This window comes from Hyla sarda, chromosome 5 (genome assembly GCF_029499605.1).
Source record: "Hyla sarda isolate aHylSar1 chromosome 5, aHylSar1.hap1, whole genome shotgun sequence".
NCBI lineage: Eukaryota > Metazoa > Chordata > Amphibia > Anura > Hylidae > Hyla > Hyla sarda.
This window is the reverse complement of record NC_079193.1, coordinates 27,800,280-27,824,105: the sequence shown is the minus strand read 5'-3', so window position 1 is coordinate 27,824,105 and position 23,826 is coordinate 27,800,280. Positions and strand designations below refer to the sequence as shown.

Genomic DNA, 23,826 nt, shown 5'->3' with positions numbered 1-23,826 from the left:
CAGTCATGGATTGTGTTATACCTGGTGCAGGGCCGGGGAGTCAAGGGACAACAGGAAGGAAAACTTGGGGCTTATAGGCCATATAGAGGCGTTTTACAAACAGTGTGTATTCAGCAGTTGCAGAACTACAACCCCCAGCATGCCCAGACAGCCGAAGGCATGCTGGGGGTTGTAGTTCTGTAACAGCTGAATACACACTGTCTGGAAAACACATCTTTAACCCAATATTTTAAGTTAACAATTATGATAGATCGATAGATATGAGATAGATATGAGATAGATAGATAGATAGATAGATATGAGATAGATATGAGATAGATATGAGATAGATAGATAGATAGATATGAGACAGATAGATATGAGATAGATAGATAGATAGATAGATAGATAGATATGAGATAGATAGATAGATAGATATGAGACAGATAGATATGAGATAGATAGATATGAGATAGATATGAGATAGATAGATAACAACAGGAGAATACAGCAGCACACTGCTAGCACCAAGATATAGATAAAACATGAGTATATAGATGAAACATGAGTATATAGATAGAACATGAAAAGCTATACAGCTGTAATGCAATAAATTAAAATATGAAATTATGAAATTATGAGGTACTTAGCTTGCAAATTTGGCGGCCAAATAGCTTGGACCGTCCCACCACGGTAAGGTGACCTCATTCTGGGACGGACCCTACACTATGAATATGCCTCTGTGTGAACAGTTCAACAGGCGTTGCAAGATCTGAAACATCCAAGACACCTTATATACACCTGATAGAGGTGGGTGGGGTGCAAGAGCCAACATGGAGGTAGCCACTCCCCCGTATGTATAATACAGACAAAGAATAAGTCAGCCAGCACTATTGATTCCAAACTATTTGTTACGCCTAGCGCTCCGGGTCCCCGCTCCTCCCCGGAGCGCTCACGGCGTCTCTCTCCCCGCAGCGCCCCGGTCAGTCCCGCTGACCGGGAGCGCTGCACTGTCATGGCCGTCGGGGATGCGATTCGCACAGCGGGACGCGCCCGCTCGCGAATCGCATCCCAGGTCACTTACCCGTCCCGGTCCCCTGCTGTCATGTGCTGGCGCGCGCGGCTCCGCTCTCTAGGGCGCGCGCGCGCCAGCTCTCTGCGGCTTAAAGGGCCAGCGCACCAATGATTGGTGCCTGGCCCAATTAGCTTAATTGGCTCCCATCTGCTCCCTGCCTTTATCTGACCTCCTCCCATGCACTCCCTTGCCGGATCTTGTTGCCTTGTGCCAGTGAAAGCGTTTAGTGTGTCCAAAGCCTGTGTACCTGAACTTCTGCTACCCATCCTGACTACGAACCTTGCCGCCTGCCCCCGACCTTCTGCTACGTCTGACCTTGCCTCTGCCTAGTCCTTCTGTCCCACGCCTTCTCAGCAGTCAGCGAGGTAGAGCCGTTGCTAGTGGATACGACCTGGTTGCTACTGCCGCAGCAAGACCATCCCGCTTTGCGGCGGGCTCTGGTGAAAACCAGTAGCCGCTTAGAACCGGTCCACTAGCACGGTCCACGCCAATCCCTCGCTGACACAGAGGATCCACTACCTGGAAGCCGAATCGTGACAGTAGATCCGGCCATGGATCCCGCTGAGGTGCCGCTGCCAAGTCTCGCTGATCTTCCCACGGTGGTCGCTCAGCAATCGCAGCAGATTGCCCAACAAGGACAGCAGCTGTCGCAGTTGACCGCCATGTTACAGCAACTTCTGCCTCTGCTACAGCAGCAACCATCTCCTCCGCCAGCTCCTGCACCTCCTCCGCAGCGAGTGGCCGCTCCTAACCTCCGCTTGTCCCTGCCGGACAAATTTGATGGGGACTCTAAACTCTGCCGTGGATTTTTGTCTCAGTGTTCCCTGCATATGGAGATGTTGTCGGACTTGTTTCCTTCAGAACGGTCTAAGGTGGCGTTCGTAGTAAGCCTTCTTTCAGGAAAGGCCTTGTCTTGGGCCACACCGCTCTGGGACCGCAATGATCCTGCCACAGCCACAGTCCAGGCCTTCTTCGCTGAACTCCGGAGTGTCTTCGAGGAGCCAGCCCGAGCTTCTTCTGCCGAGACTGCCCTGTTGAACCTGGTCCAGGGTAATTCTTCAGTGGGCGAGTACGCCATCCAATTTCGTACTCTTGCCTCCGAGTTATCATGGAATAACGAGGCTCTCTGCGCGACCTTTAAAAAAGGCCTATCCAGTCGCATCAAGGATGTGCTGGCCGCACGAGAGATTCCTGCCAACCTCCAAGAACTCATCCATTTGGCTACCCGCATTGACATGCGTTTTTCTGAGCGACACCAAGAGCACCGCCAGGAAAAAGACTTAGATCTCTGGGCACCTCTCCCACAGTATCCGTTGCAATCTACGCCTGGGCCTCCCGCCGAGGAGGCCATGCAAGTGGATAAGTCTCGCCTGACCCAGGAAGAGAGGAATCGCCGTAGGGAAGAAAATCTCTGTCTGTACTGTGCCAGTACCGAGCATTTCTTGGTGGATTGCCCTATCCGTCCTCCACGCCTGGGAAACGCACGCACGCACCCAGCTCACGTGGGTGTGGCATCTCTTGGTTCTAAGTCTTCTTCTCCACGTCTCACGGTGCCGTGCGGATTTCTCCTACAGCCAACTCCTCCCTCTCAGCCGTGGCCTGCTTGGACTCTGGTGCCTCCGGGAATTTTATTTTGGAGTCCTTTGTTAATAAATTCAGCATCCCGGTGACCCGTCTCGCCAAACCGCTCTACATTTCCGCGGTCAACGGAGCCAGATTGGACTGCACCGTGCGTTACCGCACAGAACCCCTCCTGATGTCTATCGGACCCCACCACGAAAGGATTGAGTTCTTCATTCTCCCCAGCTGTACCTCTGAGGTCCTCCTCGGTCTGCCATGGCTCCGGCTTCATTCCCCCACCCTTGATTGGACCACCGGGGAGATAAAGAACTGGGACTCTGCCTGCCATAGGAAGTGCCTCTCCCCCCCTCCCAGTCCCGTCAGGCAAACCTCTGTGCCTCCTCATGGCCCCCGTCCTGGTGTCACACTGCCCCGTGCCAGGCTTCGCCCTCTGCCCTCCCTCCCCATTCCCACTCCTGCTGTACTGCCTGCCGTTGAGGAAACCCTCCATTCTTTCCCGGTGTCCTCATCCCAGGGGAGGCAGTTACCGGTCAAAGAAAAGGGGAGACCTAAGGGGGGGGGGTACTGTTACGCCTAGCGCTCCGGGTCCCCGCTCCTCCCCGGAGCGCTCACGGCGTCTCTCTCCCCGCAGCGCCCCGGTCAGTCCCGCTGACCGGGAGCGCTGCACTGTCATGGCCGTCGGGGATGCGATTCGCACAGCGGGACGCGCCCGCTCGCGAATCGCATCCCAGGTCACTTACCCGTCCCGGTCCCCTGCTGTCATGTGCTGGCGCGCGCGGCTCCGCTCTCTAGGGCGCGCGCGCGCCAGCTCTCTGCGGCTTAAAGGGCCAGCGCACCAATGATTGGTGCCTGGCCCAATTAGCTTAATTGGCTCCCATCTGCTCCCTGCCTTTATCTGACCTCCTCCCATGCACTCCCTTGCCGGATCTTGTTGCCTTGTGCCAGTGAAAGCGTTTAGTGTGTCCAAAGCCTGTGTACCTGAACTTCTGCTACCCATCCTGACTACGAACCTTGCCGCCTGCCCCCGACCTTCTGCTACGTCTGACCTTGCCTCTGCCTAGTCCTTCTGTCCCACGCCTTCTCAGCAGTCAGCGAGGTAGAGCCGTTGCTAGTGGATACGACCTGGTTGCTACTGCCGCAGCAAGACCATCCCGCTTTGCGGCGGGCTCTGGTGAAAACCAGTAGCCGCTTAGAACCGGTCCACTAGCACGGTCCACGCCAATCCCTCGCTGACACAGAGGATCCACTACCTGGAAGCCGAATCGTGACACTATTATACGGACCTGGCTTACAGGTTGCAGGCTGCTGGGCTAAATATACAGCAACAGGAGAATACAGCAGCACACTGCTAGCACAAAGATATAGATAAAACATGAGTATATAGATAGAACATGAAAAGCTATACAGCTGTGATGCAATAAATGAAAATATGAAATTAGGAAATTATGAGGTACTTAGCTTGCAAATTTGGCAAATCAGGTCTATATAATAGTTTGGAATCAATAGTGCTGGCCAACTTATTCTTTGGTTGTATTACACATACGGGGGAGTGGCTACCTCCATGTTGGCTCCTGCACCCCACCCACCTCTATTAGGTGTATATAAGGTGCCTTGGATGTTTCAGACCTTGCAATGCCTGCTGAGCTGTTCACACAGAGGCATATACACAGTGTAGGGTCCGTCCCAGAATGAGGTCACTTACCGTGGTGGGACGGTCCACGCTATTTGGCCACCAAATTTGCAAGCTAAATACCTCATAATTTCATATTTTCATCTATTGCATTACAGCGGTATAGCTTTTCATGTTCTATCTATATACTCATGTATACTCATGTTTTATCTATATCTTTGTGCTAGCAGTGTGCTGCTGTATTTTCCTGTTGCTGTATATTTAGCCCAGCAGCCTGCACCTGTAAGCCAGATCTATATAATAGTTTGGAATCAATAGTGCTGGCCAACTTATTCTTTGTTTGTATTACACATACGGGGGAGTGGCTACCTCCATGTTGGCTCTTGCACCCCACCCACCTCTATTAGGTGTATATAAGGTGCCTTGGATGTTTCAGACCTTGCAATGCCTGCTGTACTGTTCACACAGAGGCATATTCATAGTGTAGGGTCCGTCCCAGAATGAGGTCACCTTACCGTGGTGGGACGGTCCAAGCTTTTTGGCTGCCAAATTTGCAAGCTAAGTACCTCATAATTTCATATTTTCATTTATTGCATTACAGCTGTATAGCTTTTCATGTTTTATCTATATACTCATGTATTATCTATATCTTTGTGCTAGCTGCGTGCTGCTGTATTCTCCTGTTGCTGTATATTTAGCCCAGCAGCCTGCACCTGTAAGCCAGGTCTATATAATAGTTTGGAATTAATAGTGCTGGCCAACTTATTCTTTGATTAGATAGATAGATAGTTAGATAGATATGAGAGATAGATAGATAGATAGGAGATAGATAGGAGATAGATATGAGATAGATAGATATGAGATAGATAGATATGAGATATATAGATAGATAGATAGATAGATAGATAGATAGATATGAGATAGATAGACAGACTGACAGACAGACAGCACAACCAAAGTAGTGTAGAAAGATCCTGGGGTGCAAGCAAGCAGTGAAGCACAGTCCCAATCGCAGACCATTAAGGTAAATCCAAGACAAAAATTATCCTTGCAGCACACCCGTATAGTGCAAAAGAGTAGAAATGTACTCACCCATCAGGACATATGTATGTCCTGATGGATGAATAAATTTCTGCTCTTTTGCACTATACAGGTGTGCTGCAAGGATCATTTTTGTCTTAGATATATAGATAGATAGATAGATACTACAAAAAACAGGTTTGGAACAGCACGTCCTGTAATAGCGTAATGGTGGTGCAAGCAGCGGAGGAAGCTTTGGTCAAAGCTAATCAGACATCTAGGAAGGATGCCGCAGCACACAAAAAGAGTTCAGGTGCAAAAAACAGTGGTTTATTCAATGATAATACAAACAAGCGACGTTTTAGCTGCCAGTGCAGCCTTTTTCAAGCATGCAAGGCTTGAAAAAGGCTGCACTGGCAGCTGAAACGTCGCTTGTTTGTATTATCATTGAATAAACCACTGTTTTTTGCACCTGAACTCTTTTTGTGTGCTGCGGCATCCTTCCTAGATAGATAGATAGATATGAGATAGATATGAGATAGATAGATAGATATGAGATAGATAGATGGATAGATAGATAGATATGAGAAAGATAGATAGGAGCTAGATAGATATGAGCTAGATAGATATGAGATAGATAGATATGAGATGGATAGATAGATAGATAGATATGAGATGGATAGATAGATATGAGATAGATAGATAGATATGAGATGGATAGATAGATATGAGCTAGATAGATATGAGATGGATAGATATGAGATGGATAGATAGATAGATAGATATGAGATGGATAGATAGATATGAGATAGATAGATAGATATGAGATAGATAGATAGATATGAGATAGATAGAAATTCTGTCAATGAATATACAACCAACACTTGGCAGTTCTTTCCACCCAATCTTTGGGGCAGTAAAGTGCTGATGTAGCAGAGGGGAGTTTGTTGTGAGGTCCTGAGCTCTTCTCTTCAATCTGATAATGCATTTTCCGGACCACATTGATCTGGCGGCCGGTGAACAGGTCAAAGCTTTTTGTGGGGTCATCCTCCGGCCAAAAACACAGGGTGATGTAAACAATAATGCAGAGCTGACATAGTAAGTAGTGATGGAGACCCCCCCCCCCCCCCCCCCCCCCCCACCATGAGTGTACTCTGTAGGGCGCAGCTATAGACTCACAGATTAAGTGCCCCCTCATCATCCTTACATTGTCCCGTCCTGGGGGTCGGCTCCTCTCTCTGTCTCCTTTTTTGTTAATTTGTTTTGATTATTTGCCATTACAACACACGCTGAGGTCTTGTGAGAGTGTAAGGGTTAAAGGAGTAGTCCAGTCCTGAAAAACTTATCCCCTATCCTAAGGTAGCAGGGGGTCTGACCGCTGGGGTGCCCCGCAATCTCCCCGAACGACGGGCCCCCGGAAGCCCGCGGGAAGGGGGCGGGTTGACCACCGCACAAAGAGGCGGCTGACACACCCCCTCAATACAACTCTATGGCAGAGCCGGAGCACTGCCGTCGGCAATCTCAGCTCTGCCATAGCGCTGTATTAACGGGGCGTGTCGGCCGCTACTTCGTACAGTGGTTGACACACGCTATCGTGCCGGAGACCCGGGTCCCCATACGAGAGATCGCAGGGGGTCCCAGCAGCCGGACCCCCGCTATCTGAAACTTATCCCCTATCCTAAGGATAGGGGATAAGTTTTTCAGGACTGGACTACCCCTTTAAGTATTTGCATATGGTGTATCAGATGAGTGATTCATTGGTCACATGAAACACTCCCTAATTAAGCTTTTATGCACAAGTTTCCAGAAAGGCTGTAAGAAGAGTCTCTAGTCCAACCCCCTCTCCCCAGATGGCTGGACCCAAAAACCAGACAGTCAGAATCCTAATCTGACCAAGGCCAGAAAAACATCTCTCCTTGCTCGGCTCCTGCTGAGTGGACTAGTCAGTGACGGTACAGTACACAGGAATCTGCCAAACAATGTGCCCAACAATAGAGACTCACACCCATGTACTCTATATGATTATGAGGACACAGTATAGGAGTATTAGGTGGGTGATGAATGGTAATATTGTGTGACCAATATACAGTCATTTTACATGGATCTGTATATTAGTAGTATTATATGGACATTGTATTACATGGCAGTATTTTGATATTGTGTGACAGTATTATTACAATATTATCTGGCAGTATTATTTAGTTTTTGCATTGCAGTATTATTTAACAGTTGTATGGCAGTATTTTTGGATACTGTATGATAGTATTATTCAGATAGTGTATGGCAGCATTGTTTACATAGTGTATGGCAGCATAATTTACATAGTGTATGGCAGCATTATTTTCATATTGTATGGCAGAATAATTTACATAGTGTATGGTAGTATTATTTACATATTGTATGGCAGCATTATTTACATATTGTATGGCAGAATTATTTACATATTGTATGGCAGCATTATTTACATAGTGTATGGCAGAATTATTTACATATTGTATGGCAGCATTATTTACATATTGTATGGCAGCATTATATACATATTGTATGGCAGCATTATTTACATATTGTATGGCAGCATTATTTTCATACTGTTTGGCAGCATTATTTACATACTGTATGGTAGTATGATTTACATAGTGTATGGCAGCATTATTTACATATTGTATGGCAGAATTATTTACATATTGTATGGCAGAATTATTTACATATTATATGGCAGCATTATGTACATATTGTATGGCAGAATTATTTACATATTGTATGGCAGCATTATTTACATATTGTATGGCAGCATTATTTACATATTGTATGGCAGCATTATTTTTATACTGTTTGCCAGCATTATTTACATATTGTATGGCAGCATTATTTACATATTGTATGGCAGCATTATTTTTATACTGTTTGCCAGCATTATTTACATATTGTATGGCAGCATTATTTTCATATTGTATGGCAGCATTATTTACATATTGTATGGCAGAATTATTTACATATTATATGGCAGCATTATTTACATATGGTATGGCAGCATTATTTACATATTGTATGGCAGAATTATTTACATATTGTATGGCAGAATTATTTACATATGGTATGGCAGCATTATTTACATATTGTATGGCAGCATTATTTACATATTGTATGGCAGCATTAATTACATATTGTATGGTAGCATTATTTACATATTGTATGGCAGCATTATTTTCATACTGTTTGGCAGCATTATTTACATATTGTATGGTAGTATTATTTTCATACTGTATGGCAGAATTATTTACATATTGTATGGTAGTATTTACATATTATATGGCAACATTATTTAGATTTTGTACAGTGGTATTATTTAGATACTGTTTGGCAGTGTAATTTACTTACTCTATTGCACTTTTATTAGATACTGTATGGCAGTATATTATATATATATATATATATATATATATATATATATATATATATATGCACATTTTAAAGATTATAAGAAAAGTTTACACAGTATATAGTATATACAGATACACAGCTATGTACACTGTATATGAAGATATACAAACTAAATACACAGTATATACAGATACACATCTCTATATAGAGTATACAGATAAACATCTATATACACAGTATATACAGATACACATCTATTTACACAGTATATACAGATGCACAGCTATATGTAGTATATAAAGATACACAGCTATATATAGTATATACAGATACACAGCTATATATAGTATATACAAATACACAGCTATATGTAGTATATACAGATAGACATCTATTTACACAGTATATACAGATGCACAGCTATATGTAGTATATACAGATACACAGCTATATGTAGTATATACAGATACACATCTATATACACAGTATATACAGATACACAGCTATATACACAGTATATAGTATATACAGATACACAGCAAATTGTATTAATAGCACCTGCAGACCCTATAATCAATCCCATCCGTTTATTTATCCTCGCACTCCGCTTGTATCCGGGATTCTCCTTAATGATTCGGTCAATAGTTTTAGCCTTTCTTATTAAAGTTGTGATGATTCCTTTAATTATAATTCTTTTCTGAGATTCGCACAATTTAGTGATTATCTCAATAGGACTTTATATTATTTTTAATTGGTATTAGCAACTGTGCCTAATAAAATCGGACGGCAAATTATATACATACGTGGATTCAGATATTACATCATAAATTTGGGTAGACTCTATTTATTTAATTGTCAGTGGATCAAAGAGAATGAGAGGTTATTTAAGGGGCAGTGTTTTCCAACCAAGGTGCCTCCAGCTGTTGCAAAGCCTTCGGCTGTCCGGGCATGCTAAGAGTTGTAGTTCTGCAACAGCTGGGGGCACCCTGGTTGAAAAACAATTCTGTAAGACAGTGGTCTCCAAACTGTAATCCTCCAGATGTTGCAAAACTACAACTCCCAGCATTCCCACATAGCCAAAGTCAAAGTTTTGCAACAGCTGGAGGCACACTGGTTGGGAACACACTTCCTTATACAGCTAACAGCTGTCCGGGCATGCTGGGAGTTGTAGTTTTGCAACAACAATAGAAACTCTAGTTGGAAAACAATGCCCTAAGACCGTGGTCTCCAAACTGTGGTCCTCCAGATGTTGCAAAACTACAACTCCCTGCATGTTTACGTTTTTACACTTTGGGGGGCGTGCCATGCAGTCTCATACAGAACCTAAATAATTTATCCAGCAATAGAGAAACAGAGCTAATTTCTTTCAAAAACATCGCCACCCCTGTTCTCAGGTTGTGTGCGGTATTACAACTCGGCCCCATTCACTTCAATGAAACTGTACTGCAATACCACACACAACCTGAGGACAGGGGTGGCGCTGTTTTCGCCACAGCAGAATTTGGGGTATGGTCCGGTACCCTCAGGAGATATTATACTGCCTTTGAACTTATTTGACAAATGATTTTTTATTTTTATGTACCATCATATTATATTAGGTTTTTGTCTGGATAATAAAAAAAAAAAAAATTAAAAAATTTACATTTGTAATAAAAAAATTAAATTTTTATAAATTTTTATTTTTTACATTTTTAATCAAAGTATTGTGAGTTGACAAAGGAGGACACTTTTTTTTTTAGGACTAGCTCTGGAGGACAATGAATTGCACAGATATCCTATTGATTTAAATGGAAAACGTTGTAATGCTTCAGTTCGCCTGAGGGGGTGCTGCAGGGAAACTTGTAACCAGATTATAGACAAAGCATAGGACCTAGGTCTCCAAAATGTTGACCTCTAGCTGGAGGTCCACGCTTTGGAGACCACTGGCAAAGGAAATGCTATAAATGCTTGAATGGTTTGGGGTAGATACAGCCAAGAAACACCCAAAAAGCCATCAAAGTAGCTCAAAACAATTTACTAACGATCCAAAAATGATACTTATATCCCTATGGGTTATTATGAATCACAATCTCAGCTCTGCTACATCTAGAACTGGCGCACACAGAACGGATGGGATGACTCACAGTGGATGCCTAGAATTTATTTGGGATCAGAAATGAAGCCACCGATACATTGTAACGCAACATCCTGCCCCTTTTGTTTCTACAAATGTATCCTATAAACTATATATAGGTTTCCTATCAGTTATTAGAGCAGCAGCTGGAAACAGAGATACAGCTGGGCAGAGCATAGTATCAGACTGTCCAATAGATAGGCAGAATAGATGAGCTCTGCAGTGCCCCCTAGTGGTCACAGCTAAAATGGCAGCACCTGGGATTTACTCTATATCAGTGTTTTCCAACCAGGGTGCCTTCAGCTGCCCGGGCATGCTGGGAGTTGTAGTTCTGCAATGCTGGAGGCAGTCTGGTTGAGAAACACTGATCTATGGGATAGAAAGACTCACATGATATTCGATAAAGTAACTATGTGTATGGGCTCATCCCTGTCCTATATGCTGTGTATGGACCTGGGCACTGCTAATACTAAAATATTAACATAGTAACATAGGACAGATGAAGAAAGACACTGGAGAGGAGAAGGATGAAGGGATTCTTCCCCCCGAACATACTATGGATTTGATGCAGGTGTGAAGGACTACTAACACATAGATAAATAGATAGATATGAGATAGATAGATAGTTATGAGATAGATAGATTATTATGAGATAGATAGATATGAGATAGATAGATAGATATGCGATAGATAGATAGATAGATAGATAGATATGAGATGGATAGATAGATATGAGATAGATAGATAGATATAAGATAGATAGATAGATATGAGATAGATGATAGATATGAGATAGATAGATAATTAGATATGAGATAGATAGATATGAGATAGATAGATATGAGATAGATAGATATGATATTGATAGATAGATAGATAGATATGAGAGAGATAATTAGATATGAGATAGATAGATATGAGATAGATAGATATATAGATAGATATGAGATAGATATGAGATAGATAGATATAGATAGATATAAATAGATATGAGATAGATATGAGATTGATAGATATGACATAGATAGATATAAGATAGATATATATATATATATATATATATATATATATATATGAGATACATAGATATGAGATATATAGATAGATATGAGATAGATAGATATGAGATAGATAGATAGATAGATAGATATGAGATAGATATGATAGATAGATATGGGGGGGGGGGGGGTGATGTTCGTGATGTGGTGCTTGTAATGATAATGTGGTGATGTGGTGGTCGGGGGGATTGTAATGATGATGAGGAGGACCAGAGGGGGGGTTTTGGAAGGGGGTCTGTGGGGTGGCGGTGGAGGGGGTATATGGGGTGATAAGGAGACCGAGGATGGGATTTTGGGGGGAGGTGGCATTGGGGGGGATGAGAAGGCCAATGATGGAGTGGGGGAGGAGAACGAGGATGGGATGAGGGGTATGCGGTGATGAGGAAACTGAGGAAGAGGGGGGATGTGAGTATATGTATGATAGATGTGTGTGTTTGTGTGTATGTATGATAGATGTGTATGCTGCGGATTTCTACTAATTTTTTATCTACATATGGACCATTGACCGGGGTCCGGTTCTGCGTGCACCACTATAATATTTTGTTGGGGTGCTGCTTCCCTTGGATTACTGTTAGATAGATAGATAGATAGATAGATAGATAGATAGATATGAGATAGATAGATAGATATGAGATAGATATGAGATAGATAGATATGAGATAGATAGATAGATATGAGATAGATATGATATGAGATAGATATGATATAGATAGATAGATAGATATGAGATAGAGAGATATGAGATAGATAGATAGATAGATATGAGATAGATAGATATGATATAGATAGATATGAGATAGATAGATATGAGATAGATAGATATGAGATAGATAGATATGAGATAGATAAATAGATATGAGATAGATAGATATGAGATAGATAGATAGATATGAGATAGATAGATAGATATGAGATAGATAGATAGATATGAGATAGATAGATATGAGATAGATAGATAGATAGATAGATAATTTTTGCCCCACATCTCTGTAATAAGTTTTGTAGAATGAAGAAAATACTGTTCTGTACTTTCTATCAATGACTTCTATTACCACGGTCCATCAGTCTATACACATTGCTCTGGTCTTTATTCACTAACAATTCTGATATTCCGGAGCGCGCAGACCTGACAGGGTTAAATATTTCCATTCTTTCCCCTTATTCGCAATTTATTAACCTTTAACAAAACAGGAAATCTTTGTCGCCACAATGTCGCCCGTCCACAGTGTCACCCGCACGGCCTGCGTGTATATTGATTACACAAATTGTACATTTTTACCATGGCGGAGGGGGATGTAATAATCGCCTATTTTTCGGGGGATATTCCCAGGGACGCCGGCGGTGAGCGCCTTCACTTTCCGGTCGGTGACTTCATGAATACAGTAATTATGAATTGATTGGAATTGTATCCTCAGACGTATCGTTTCCCTGATTAATGACATATTCTATGGATACTCCTCAGTAAACAGTTTGGCTTTAACCCTTTCCAGTTCACATTGATAGGGATATTCCGCTTCCAGCAAATAAATCTTTCATTACATCAGTGTTTCCCAAACAGGGTGCCTCCAGCTGTTGCGAAACTACAACTCCCAGCATGTCCGGACAGCCTTTCCAGTGGATACAGATCATGCAGGTCATGTGATGGCCACAAAGGTATTGGGTTGGTTACTAAAATCCTACAATTAACTTTAACAGGCTGCTGCAAAACTACAACTCCCATCATGCCCGGACAGCCGTTGGCTGTCCGGGCATGCTGGGAGTTGTAGTTTTGCAACATCTAGAGGACCACAGTTTGGAGAGCACTGCCTTAGCCATGTCCCCTGCTATTGCAACACTACAACTCCCAGCATGCCCGGATAGCCTTTGGTTGTCAAGGCATGCTGGGAGTTGTAGTTTTGCAACAGCTGGAGGCACCCTGGTTGGGAAACACTGCTCTATTCCTTGCCACTCTTATGACCCCACAGACAGATACAGGTCTCTATTAACAGCACCATCTGTATGCAGCACGCTAGGGGTTGTAGTTGTGCAAAAATGGAAGCGCGCGCCGTTCTTAACTGTTCATAATTTTGCATTAGGAATTGTCTTGTTCCCTTAATATTTAAAGTGACGGCTTTGCTTTCCATTGCATCACTTCCCTTCTAGTAGCCGCGCATTAAGCTGAGCTAACACAGTTTGCAATGCGTTGTGTATTTGAAGATCAGCTCTGCCTGGCTGCTGCAATAAGGTACTCTGGGATAAGACATACGTGCTGAGTGCATGGGTGCACCCAGTTTTGCAACAGCTAGAGGCACAATGCATGGGTGTGTGGATGCATGAATGCTTAGGGCATGGGTGCATGGTGCTGGCTGCATGGGTGCATGAGTTTATGGGTGCTGAGTGTATTAGTGTATGGGTGCTGAGTGCATGGGTGCATGAGTGTATGGGTGCTAGGTTCTGAGTGTATGGGTGATGAGTGCATGGGTGTATGGGTGCTAGGTTCTGAGTGTATGGGTGATGAGTGCATGGGTGTATGGGTGCTAGGTGCTGGGTGCATGGGTGTATGGGTGCTGAGTGCATGGGTGCATGGGTGATGAGTGCATGGGTGTATGGGTACATAACTGTATGGGTGCTGAGTGTATATTTGCTAGGTGCTGAGTGTATGGGTGCATGAGTGTATGGGTGCTAGGTGCTGAGTGTATGGGTGCTGAGATGGATGTACGGGTGCTGAGTGTATGGGTGCTAGGTCCTGAGTGTATGGGAGCATGGATGTATGGGTGCTGGGAGTATGGGTGTATGGCTGCTGAGTGCATGGGTGTATGGGTGCTGGGTGTATGGGTGTTGGATGCATGGGTGCTGGGTGCATAGGTGTATGGGTGCTGGGTGTATGGGTGCTGGGTGCATGAGTGTATGGGTGCTGACTGCATGGAGGCTGGGTGCATGGGTATACGGGAGCATGGGTGTATGGGTGCTGGGAGTATGGGTGTATGGGTGCATGAGTGTATGGGTGCTGAGTGCATGGGTGTATGGGTGCTGACTGCATGGAGGCTGGGTGCATGGGTATACGGGAGCATGGGTGTATGGGTGCTGGGAGTATGGGTGTATGGGTGCATGAGTGTATGGGTGCTGAGTGTATGGGTGCTGGGTGCATGGGTGTATGGGTGTTGGGTGCATGGGTGTTGGGTGCATAGGTGTATGGGTGCTGGGTGTATGGGTGCATGAGTGTATGGGTGCTGACTGCATGGAGGCTGGGTGCATGAGTGTATGGGTGCTGGTTGCATGAGTGTATGGGTGCTGGGTGCTGAGTGCATGGAGGCTGGGTGCATGGGTATATGGGTGCTGGGTGTATGGGTGCACCAAAATGCACCATTCTGTTTCTGCAGAATTGAGGTGGATCAGGGCTTTGCAATTGTAATAAGGCAGGGTTTTTCCAAAAAGTGTGCCTCCAGCTGTTGCAAAACTACAACTCCCAGCTGTCTGGGCATGCTGGGAGTTGTAGTTTTGCAACAGCTTCAGGCACACTGTTTGGTAAACACTGTAACAATTTTACAGCTCATATAATATCTATTCAGATCCACCCCCAATACCCAGCCTGTGTTTATTCTCTTATGTCCACATTGCCGTCTGTAAGGACGTGGGGGAATACATAGACGACGCCGTGCCATGTGCATTTATATCAGTAAATGAAGCATGTCCCTTCCTAGGCTGCTGCTCCCCTAACATTCCAGCACATCCCTAAATTATCTATTCTTTAAAAGTCAGGTGTAGCAGAGCTGTATTTGTAATTTTTTTGATTATTCAGCAACTTTCCTTGCTGTCCTATGTAAAACCATTGTGTTGTTGAATGACAAACTCAGTGCTGCTAACGTGATCGAAGTAGTTTTTAAAAGGATTGGTCCTCTGACAATCCACAAATGAACCACTGGGGTGTCAACTCTGCTACATGTAGTTCTTTAAGATTACAGGTCCTTGGTAAAACCACAATCAGACCATTGTGATGTCAAATGACAAACACAGCTCTGCTACATCTGACAGAGGTCATTTTGGAAAGTACAGATTGTATGTTAAACCACAAACAGAGCGTTGTGATGTTGAAAAACAAACTCAGCTCTGCAACATCTGACGAAGGTAACATTGGAAAGTACAGATTGTAGTTGAAACCACAAACAGACCATTGTTATGTTGGGCAACAAACTCAGCTCTGCTACATTTGATGAGGTAGCTTTTAAAAAGTATACATGCTGGGTGCATGTGTGTATGGTGCATGATGAGTGTATAGGTGCTGAGTTGCATGGATGTATGGGTGCTGAGTGTATGGGTGCTGAATGTATGGGAGCATGGGTGTATGGATGCTGGGTGCATGAGTGTATTGGTGCTAGGTGCTGAGTGCATGAGTGTATGGGTGCTGAGTGTATGGGTGTATGGGTGCTGAGTGTATGGGTGCTGAGTGTATGGGTGCATGAGTGTATGGGTGCTAGTTGCTGAGTGTATGGATGCTGAGTGCATGGGTGCTAGGTCCTGAGTGTATGGGAGCATGGGTGTATGGATGCTGGGTGCATGAGTGTATTGGTGCTAGGTGCTGAGTGCATGAGTGTATGGGTGCTGAGTGTATGGGTGCTGAGTGTATGGGTGTATGGGTGCTGAGTGTATGGGTGCTAGGTGTTGAGTGTATGAGTGCATGAGTGTATGGGTGCTGAGTGCTGAGTGTATGGGTGCTGGGTGCTGAGTGTATGGGTGTATGGGTGCTGAGTGTATGGGTGTATGGGTGCATAGTGTATGGGTGCTAGGTGCTGAGTGTATGGGTGCTAGGTGTTGAGTGTATGAGTGCATGAGTGTATGGGTGCTAGGTGCTGAGTGTATGGGTGCTAGGTGCTGAGTGTATGGGTGCTGAGTGTATGGGTGTATGGGTGCTGAGTGTATGGGTGCTAGGTGCTGAGTGTATGGGTGTATGGGTGCTGAGTGTATGGGTGTATGGGTGCTGAGTGTATGGGTGCTAGGTGCTGAGTGTATGGGTGTATGGGTGCTGAGTGTATGGGTGTATGGGTGCTGAGTGTATGGGTGCTAGGTGCTGAGTGTATGGGTACTAGGTGCTGAGTGTATGGGTGCTGAGTGTATGGGTGCTGAGTGTATGGGTGCTAGGTGCTGAGTGTATGGGTGCTAGGTGCTGAGTGTATGGGTGCTAGGTGCTGAGTGTATGGGTGTATGGGTGCTGAGTGTATGGGTGTATGGGTGCTGAGTGTATGGGTGCTAGGTGCTGAGTGTATGGGTGCTAGGTGCTGAGTGTATGGGTGCTAGGTGCTGAGTGTATGGGTGTATGGGTGCTGAGTGTATGGGTGTATGGGTGCTGAGTGTATGGGTGCTAGGTGCTGAGTGTATGGGTGCTAGGTGCTGAGTGTATGGGTGCTAGGTGCTGAGTGTATGGGTGTATGGGTGCTGAGTGTATGGGTGTATGGGTGCTGAGTGTATGGGTGCTAGGTGCTGAGTGTATGGGTGCTAGGTGCTGAGTGTATGGGTGCTAGGTGCTGAGTGTATGGGTGCTAGGTGCTGAGTGTATGGGTGCTAGGTGCTGAGTGTATGGGTACAGACCATTGTAATGTGAAATGGCAAACTCAGCACGTCTACATCTGACTGAGATAGCAAAGTGCAGGTCCATGGTTAAACCACAGACAAACTCAGCTTTGCTACATCTGACGGATGTAGAAGTTGGAAGTACAGGTTCTATGTAAAACAAAAGAAATAGATCATTGTAACGTCAAACAACAAACTCGGCTCTGCCAACCGTCTATAGAAGCTAGATGTAGCAGAGCTGTATTTGTTACTGATTAAGGTTGTATTGTTTTGGCATTGTGATTATGCATCGTTTTGGCATTGTGATTATTCAGCAACCTTCCCTGCAGTCCCATGTAGTTTCTTAACAGTACAGGTCCTTGGTAAAACCACAACTGGACCATTGTGATGATGGAACACATATTCAGCTCTGCTACATCTGACAGAGGTAACCTTGAAAAGTACCTTGAAAAAGAGACCATTGTTATGTTGGGCAACAAACTCAGCTTTAATGTAGTATCTCTTAAAAAGTGCAGGTCCTTGGTAAAACCATAAAAAATAAATAAAAAAAACTATTGTTAAACTGAACGACAAACTCAGCTCTGCTTCATCTGATGGTGGTAGAACTTGACGGTACAGGTGCCATGTAAAAATGCAAACAGACCATTGTGATGTCAAACAACAAACTCAGCTCTGCTAACTTTGGATAGTACAGTGATCCCTCAACTTACAATGGCCTCAACATACAATAGTTTCAACATACAATGGTCTTTTCTGGACCATTGTAACTTGAAACCAGACTCAACATACAATGTACAGACAGTCCAGATCTGTGATACCTGTCACAACTGGAGGAACTGACAGATCAGAATGGGCATTCACTGGTAAAACACCTCTATTACTGAAGTGCCTGCACTGACTGGCTGTCTGGTAGCGTCCCCTACTGTACAGGGAGGTATTACATGTTCTGTACTACTCCTTACCTGTGCCAGGGTTAAAGGGGTACTCCAGTGAAAAACTTTTTTTTTTTAAATCAACTGGTGCCAGAAAGTTAAAAAGATTTGTAAATTACTTCTATTAAAAAATCTTAATCGTTCCTGTACTTATTAGCTGCTGAATACTACAGCGGAAATTATTTTCTTTTTGAAACACAGAGCTCTCTGCTGACATCACAAGCACAGTGCTCTCTGCTGACATCACAAGCACAGTGCTCTCTGCTGACATCTCTGTCCATTTTAGGAACTGCACAGAACAGCATATGTTTGCTATGGGGATTTCCTTTTACTCTTGACAGTTCCCAAAATGGACAGAGATGTCAGCAGAGAGCACTGTGGTCATGATGTCAGCAGACAACTCTGTGTTTCAAACGGAAAATAATTTCCACTGTAGTATTCAGCAGCTAATAAGTACAGGAAGGATTAAGATTTTTTAATAGAAGTGATTTACAAATCTGTTTAACTTTCTGGCACCAGTTGATTAAAAAATAAATAAATAAATAAAAGTTTTTCACCTGAGTACCCCTTTAACTGCTCTTTTTGGACACCAAGTAAGGGTGGCTCCATTTGGGACACTGGGTGTACTGTATAGCAGTGTTTCCCAACCAGTGTGCCTCCAGCTGTTGCAAAACTACAATTCCCAGCATGCCCGGACAGCCAAAGGCTGTCCGGGCACACTGGGAGTTGTAGTTTTGCAACAGCTGGAGGCACACTGGTTGGGAAATACTGTTGTATAGGACCCTGAAGAAGCTCCTGTCCTCTACATAAACCATTGTTTCCCAACCAGGGTGCAAAACTACAACTCCCAGCATGCCCGGACAGCCAACGGCTGTCCGGGCATGCTTGGAGTTGTAGTTTTGCAACAGCTGCAGGCACCCTGGTTGGGAAACACTGACATAGACAGTGATTTACAGCTCCCAGCAGATCTTTATTACTTTAATATGTAAGGATTTGCTTTATCTATTTTAGTTTTCTACTTATATTTCTTTAATCCTCACTTTTTCCTATTTTTGGATGACATTTTGGTGGCTTCAGAACCAATTACCAGGTTTCCATAGAGTTCTGGTCTCAACATACGATGGTTTCAACATACAATGGTCGTCCTGGAACCAATTAATATTGTAACTTGAGGGACCACTGTACAGGTCGTATCTGAAACCACAACCGGGCCATTGTGATGTTGGACAACATACTCAGCTCTGCTATATTTGACAGAGATAGCTTTAAAAAAATAAAAAAAAGTACAGAGAACTCCAGACTGGCGCATGAAACAGGCTGTGACTCATTGGCATGTAGTGTTTATATAGCAGATCGCGCCTAATGTGTATCTTGCGTAGTAAAGTAGCTTTAAGGGGGACTTGCGGTAAAGGAGAAGTGGCTTTAAGATTGCCACTTGGAATGTGCCAACGCCAGTACAATTAGTTCTAAGTGGTCACATTACAAGCGAAAAACCACATGCAAATAAACCGCACGCTTAATACGGCCGGCTGAGGGGGTAGACCGAAGCGAAAAAGTCATTACGTATACAAATAAACAGTGTCGTAATAGCGAATGATAAACTGTATACAAACTACAGTCATCAAATTCAACATCTACCCCCCCCCCTCCCCCCCCCGTATGTATCAATAGGTTTATGTACAAATTACAACAAAAAAACAAATAAAGAAAGCGCAACACCACATGGCCGATCCTTTACCTCCTGCCGCTACCAGGGTCATGTGACCGACGGGGCCCAAAAAGGGGTATTCCAGGAAAAAACTTTTTTATATATATCAACTGGCGCCAGAAAGTTAAACAGATTTGTAAATGACTTCTATTAGAAAATCTTAATCCTTTCAGTACTTATGAGCTTCTGAAGTTAAGGTTGTTCTTTTCTGTTTAAATCCTCTCTGATGACACCTGTCTCGGGAACCGCCCAGTTTAGAAGCAAATCCCCATAGCAAACCTCTTCTAAACTGGGCGCTTCCCGAGACAGGGGTCATCAGAGAGGATTTAGACAGAAAACAACAACCTTAACTTCAGAAGCTCATAAGTACTGAAAGGATTAAGATTTTTTAATAGAAGCAATTTACAAATCTGTTTAACTTTCTGGAGCAAGTTTTTCCTGGAATACCCCTTTAAGCTTCAAGCAGTTTGGAATAATCCATTGAGTTTCCGTTGCCTACAATCAACTTGATACATTTGTATTTAGGAAACATTCCATAAATATTGATACAATGATTAACCCCTTCCTGACAAACGGAACATAAAACAACAAGCAAAACAACAGCAACAATGGGTTATAGATGCCCCGTAAGCTATCGGGCTCCAAACTGTGGGCTTTCCGGCTGTTGCAGAACTACAACTCCCAGCATGCCCGGACAAATTACAACTTTTTTTCCCCCTGGATTGGTATGTAGGAAATGCGTGAAATGTGACGGCGACAAAAAAAATAATAAATAAAATAAAAAAAGTTCAATGCCGCATGGCCGATCTTTTACCTCGTGCCTTTGCTAGGGTCATGTGACCAACGGTGCCCAAGAATGGTGGCGTACTACTGAATGGTCCAAGCTGTTTTCGTTGCCTCGAATAAACTTGTTACATTTGTATTTCGAACATTCCATAAATATTGAAACACTGATTAACCCTTTCCTGACAAACAGAACATTATAGCAAAACAACAGCAACAATGGGTTATAGATGCCCAGTAAGCCATCGGTCTCCAAACTGTGGGCTTCCGGCTGTTGCAGAACTACAACTCCCAGCATGCCCGGACAAATGACAACTGTTCGATCTTTTACCTCGTGCCTCTACCAGGGTCGGGTGACCAATGGTGCCCAAAAAAACAACGGCGTACGAAACTGTTCAAGCAGTTTGGGATACATAGAATTTCTATTGCCTACAGTCAACTTGATACGTTTATATTTAAAAAAAAAATCCATAATATTGATAGAATGATTAACCCCTTTCCTGCCAATTGAAACATAACAACAGCAAAACAACAGCAACAATGAGTTATAGATGCCCCGAAAGCTAGTGGTCTCCAAACTGTAGACCTCCAGCTGTTGTAAAACCACAACTCCCAGCATGCCCGGACAAATGACAACTTTTTTTTCTGGATTGGAGAAAATGTAGGAAATGCGTGAAAAATGACGGCGCCAACAGAAGAAGAAAAAAAAAAAAGTTCAACGCCGCATGGCCGATCTTTTACCTCGTGCCTTTGCTAGGGTCATGTGACCAACGGTGCCCAAAAATTGTGGCGTACTACTGAATGGTCCAAGCTGTTGTCGTTGCCTCGAATCAACTTGATACACTTGTATTTCGAACATTCCATAACTATTGAAACAATGATTAACCTCTTCCTGCCCAACGGAACATAACAGCAAAACAACAGCAACAATGGGTTATAGATGCCCCCTAAGCCAGTGGTCTCCAAACCATGGACCTCAAGCTGTTGCAAAACTGCAACTCCCAGCATGCCCGGACAGCCGTTGGCTGTCCGGGCATGCTGGGAGTTGTAGTTTTGCAACAGCTTGAGGTCCATGGTTTGGATGCACAATGCCATAGGCCATTGTGCGTTTCAGATTAGATATTATGACTTGTGCCCACCATAGGATATCATATAGGGCAAAAGTTATTTTCGCCTTTTTGGTTCTTATTGGACACATGCTCCAGTTAAATCTACTCAGCCGCCATGGTAGCGCATTTAAAGTCCTACAGAGTACATACCTGGAATCTATTAATAATGGTCTATCCAGGTACCTTCCTGGCAAGTTTCAATGCGGATCAATACGGCAGCAACACCAATGCCTATTGATGACTGAGCGCTGCCCAGGTTTGGCCAAGGGGTATATACATTATACATATAACTATATATATATATATATATATATATATATATATATACAGGTCCCTTTGAGAAGACCGTGCGTTCTTCTTGGCTCAAGTTCAAGCAACATGGAATCTCCAGGTAGCAAAAGGTTGGGATTGATGTAGAAGAATTTAAGTGCTGCCCACACTCCATGCTAATCTGCCGGCTTCCATAACTCACGGCAACTTTTCGATATAAATAAATAAAATAACAATAAATAAATAAAAAATAAATTATCGAAAAAAATAAATAAAGAAATACATAATAAATAAATGAATGAATTAATTATGATAATAAATAAATAAATACACGAGTAAAAAATGTAATAAATAAATAAATGCATTAAATAAATAAATAAACTAACAATAAAAAAATAAAAAAATAATGGAAAAAAATAAATAAATAAATAAATAAATAATAAATTAATTAATTAATTAATTATGAAAATAAATGAATACATAAATAAAAAATAAAATAAAGAAATACATTTAATTAAATAAATAAATTAATAAATAAAATAAATAAATAATAAATAAATAAATAATGGAAAAAAATAAATAAAGAAATACATAATAAATTAATTAAATAATTGATTATGAAAATAAATAAATACATAAATAAAAAATAAAATAAAGAAATACATTTAATTAAATAAATAAAATAAATAACTAAAAATAAATAAATAAACAATCGCAACATAAGCAACACAGCACAGCAACATTGTAAATTTAAAAAAATTGGAAAACGGTTGGCGTTTACCGGTAAGGCGGTCCCAGTCTTATGGAGAGGCCCCCTGAAAACTCCTTTAATACTACGAAAGTGCCCATTGCTGAGATGCGTGGAGCTGATGACAAGGTAGTAGCACGCCATACGTTCCACAGTCTCCCATAGGTTGGTCTATAGGGCATATGGGTGCCAGGTTTTAAGCTAGAAGTGCATGGAGGAGCCCTTTTCATCCGGCGCTCAGATTATTGACTGAAGGGAGTCAGCCATGGGCAGAGGAAGAAGCAGATAGGGAAACCCTGTGTTGGATGGTGGTGATGATGTTGATGATGATGAGGATGATGCGAGAGGCTTTGCACTACCCCCAACCCCCCCACCCCCCCACCACCCCAACCCACCCCTGGGGGCAGCACACAATCCTAGTGGCACAATCCAAAAAAGATCTAAGTGACAGATCAGGCTTCAGCTGTCACCCATGAGATGCTGCTGCTGCTGCTCTTCCTCCCTTGCATGCAATGTGGTCCCAGCACATCCAGTTTATCCAGGGCTCAAGTGTCCTGCTGCAAGCACCCAGTCCATCCAGGATCTAGACAACACATGCAAGCACTATCTTGTGGAATTTCAATGCAATCCTTTCATTCTCTCCAAATCTGCACAGAGCCCCAGCCTCCAGCCTCCAGCAGCATCATTCAGTCCTGGTGTAGTATTGGGAGCAGCAGCAAGGATAGGGGTTTGGGTGTTATTATGCACATCCAAGACTAGAGGAGGAGGTGCAGCATGCCAATCCTGTGCCCATAGAATGCCACTTCATTTGCTGTGGTAACTTTCAGTGTGTCTGCCTCCTTCCATCTACTCTGTGTCTCTGTGTCGCTATGCTGGGGCTTTGCGACTGGCTCCA

The 23,826-nt window shown here is 43.3% G+C and overlaps 1 protein-coding gene across 1 annotated transcript in view; it reads right to left on the bottom strand.

Moving 5' to 3' along the window:
* ZNF804B (zinc finger protein 804B) overlaps positions 1-23,294 on the bottom strand; it is a 367,431-nt gene extending 344,137 nt beyond the window's left edge. Inside the window, exon 1 of the mRNA XM_056519086.1 lies at positions 22,965-23,294. Within this exon, the coding sequence (XP_056375061.1) occupies positions 22,965-23,075 (111 nt within the window). The 5' untranslated portion in view covers positions 23,076-23,294. The remainder of the gene's footprint in view (positions 1-22,964) is intronic.
* Positions 23,295-23,826: the final 532 nt, after the last annotated feature.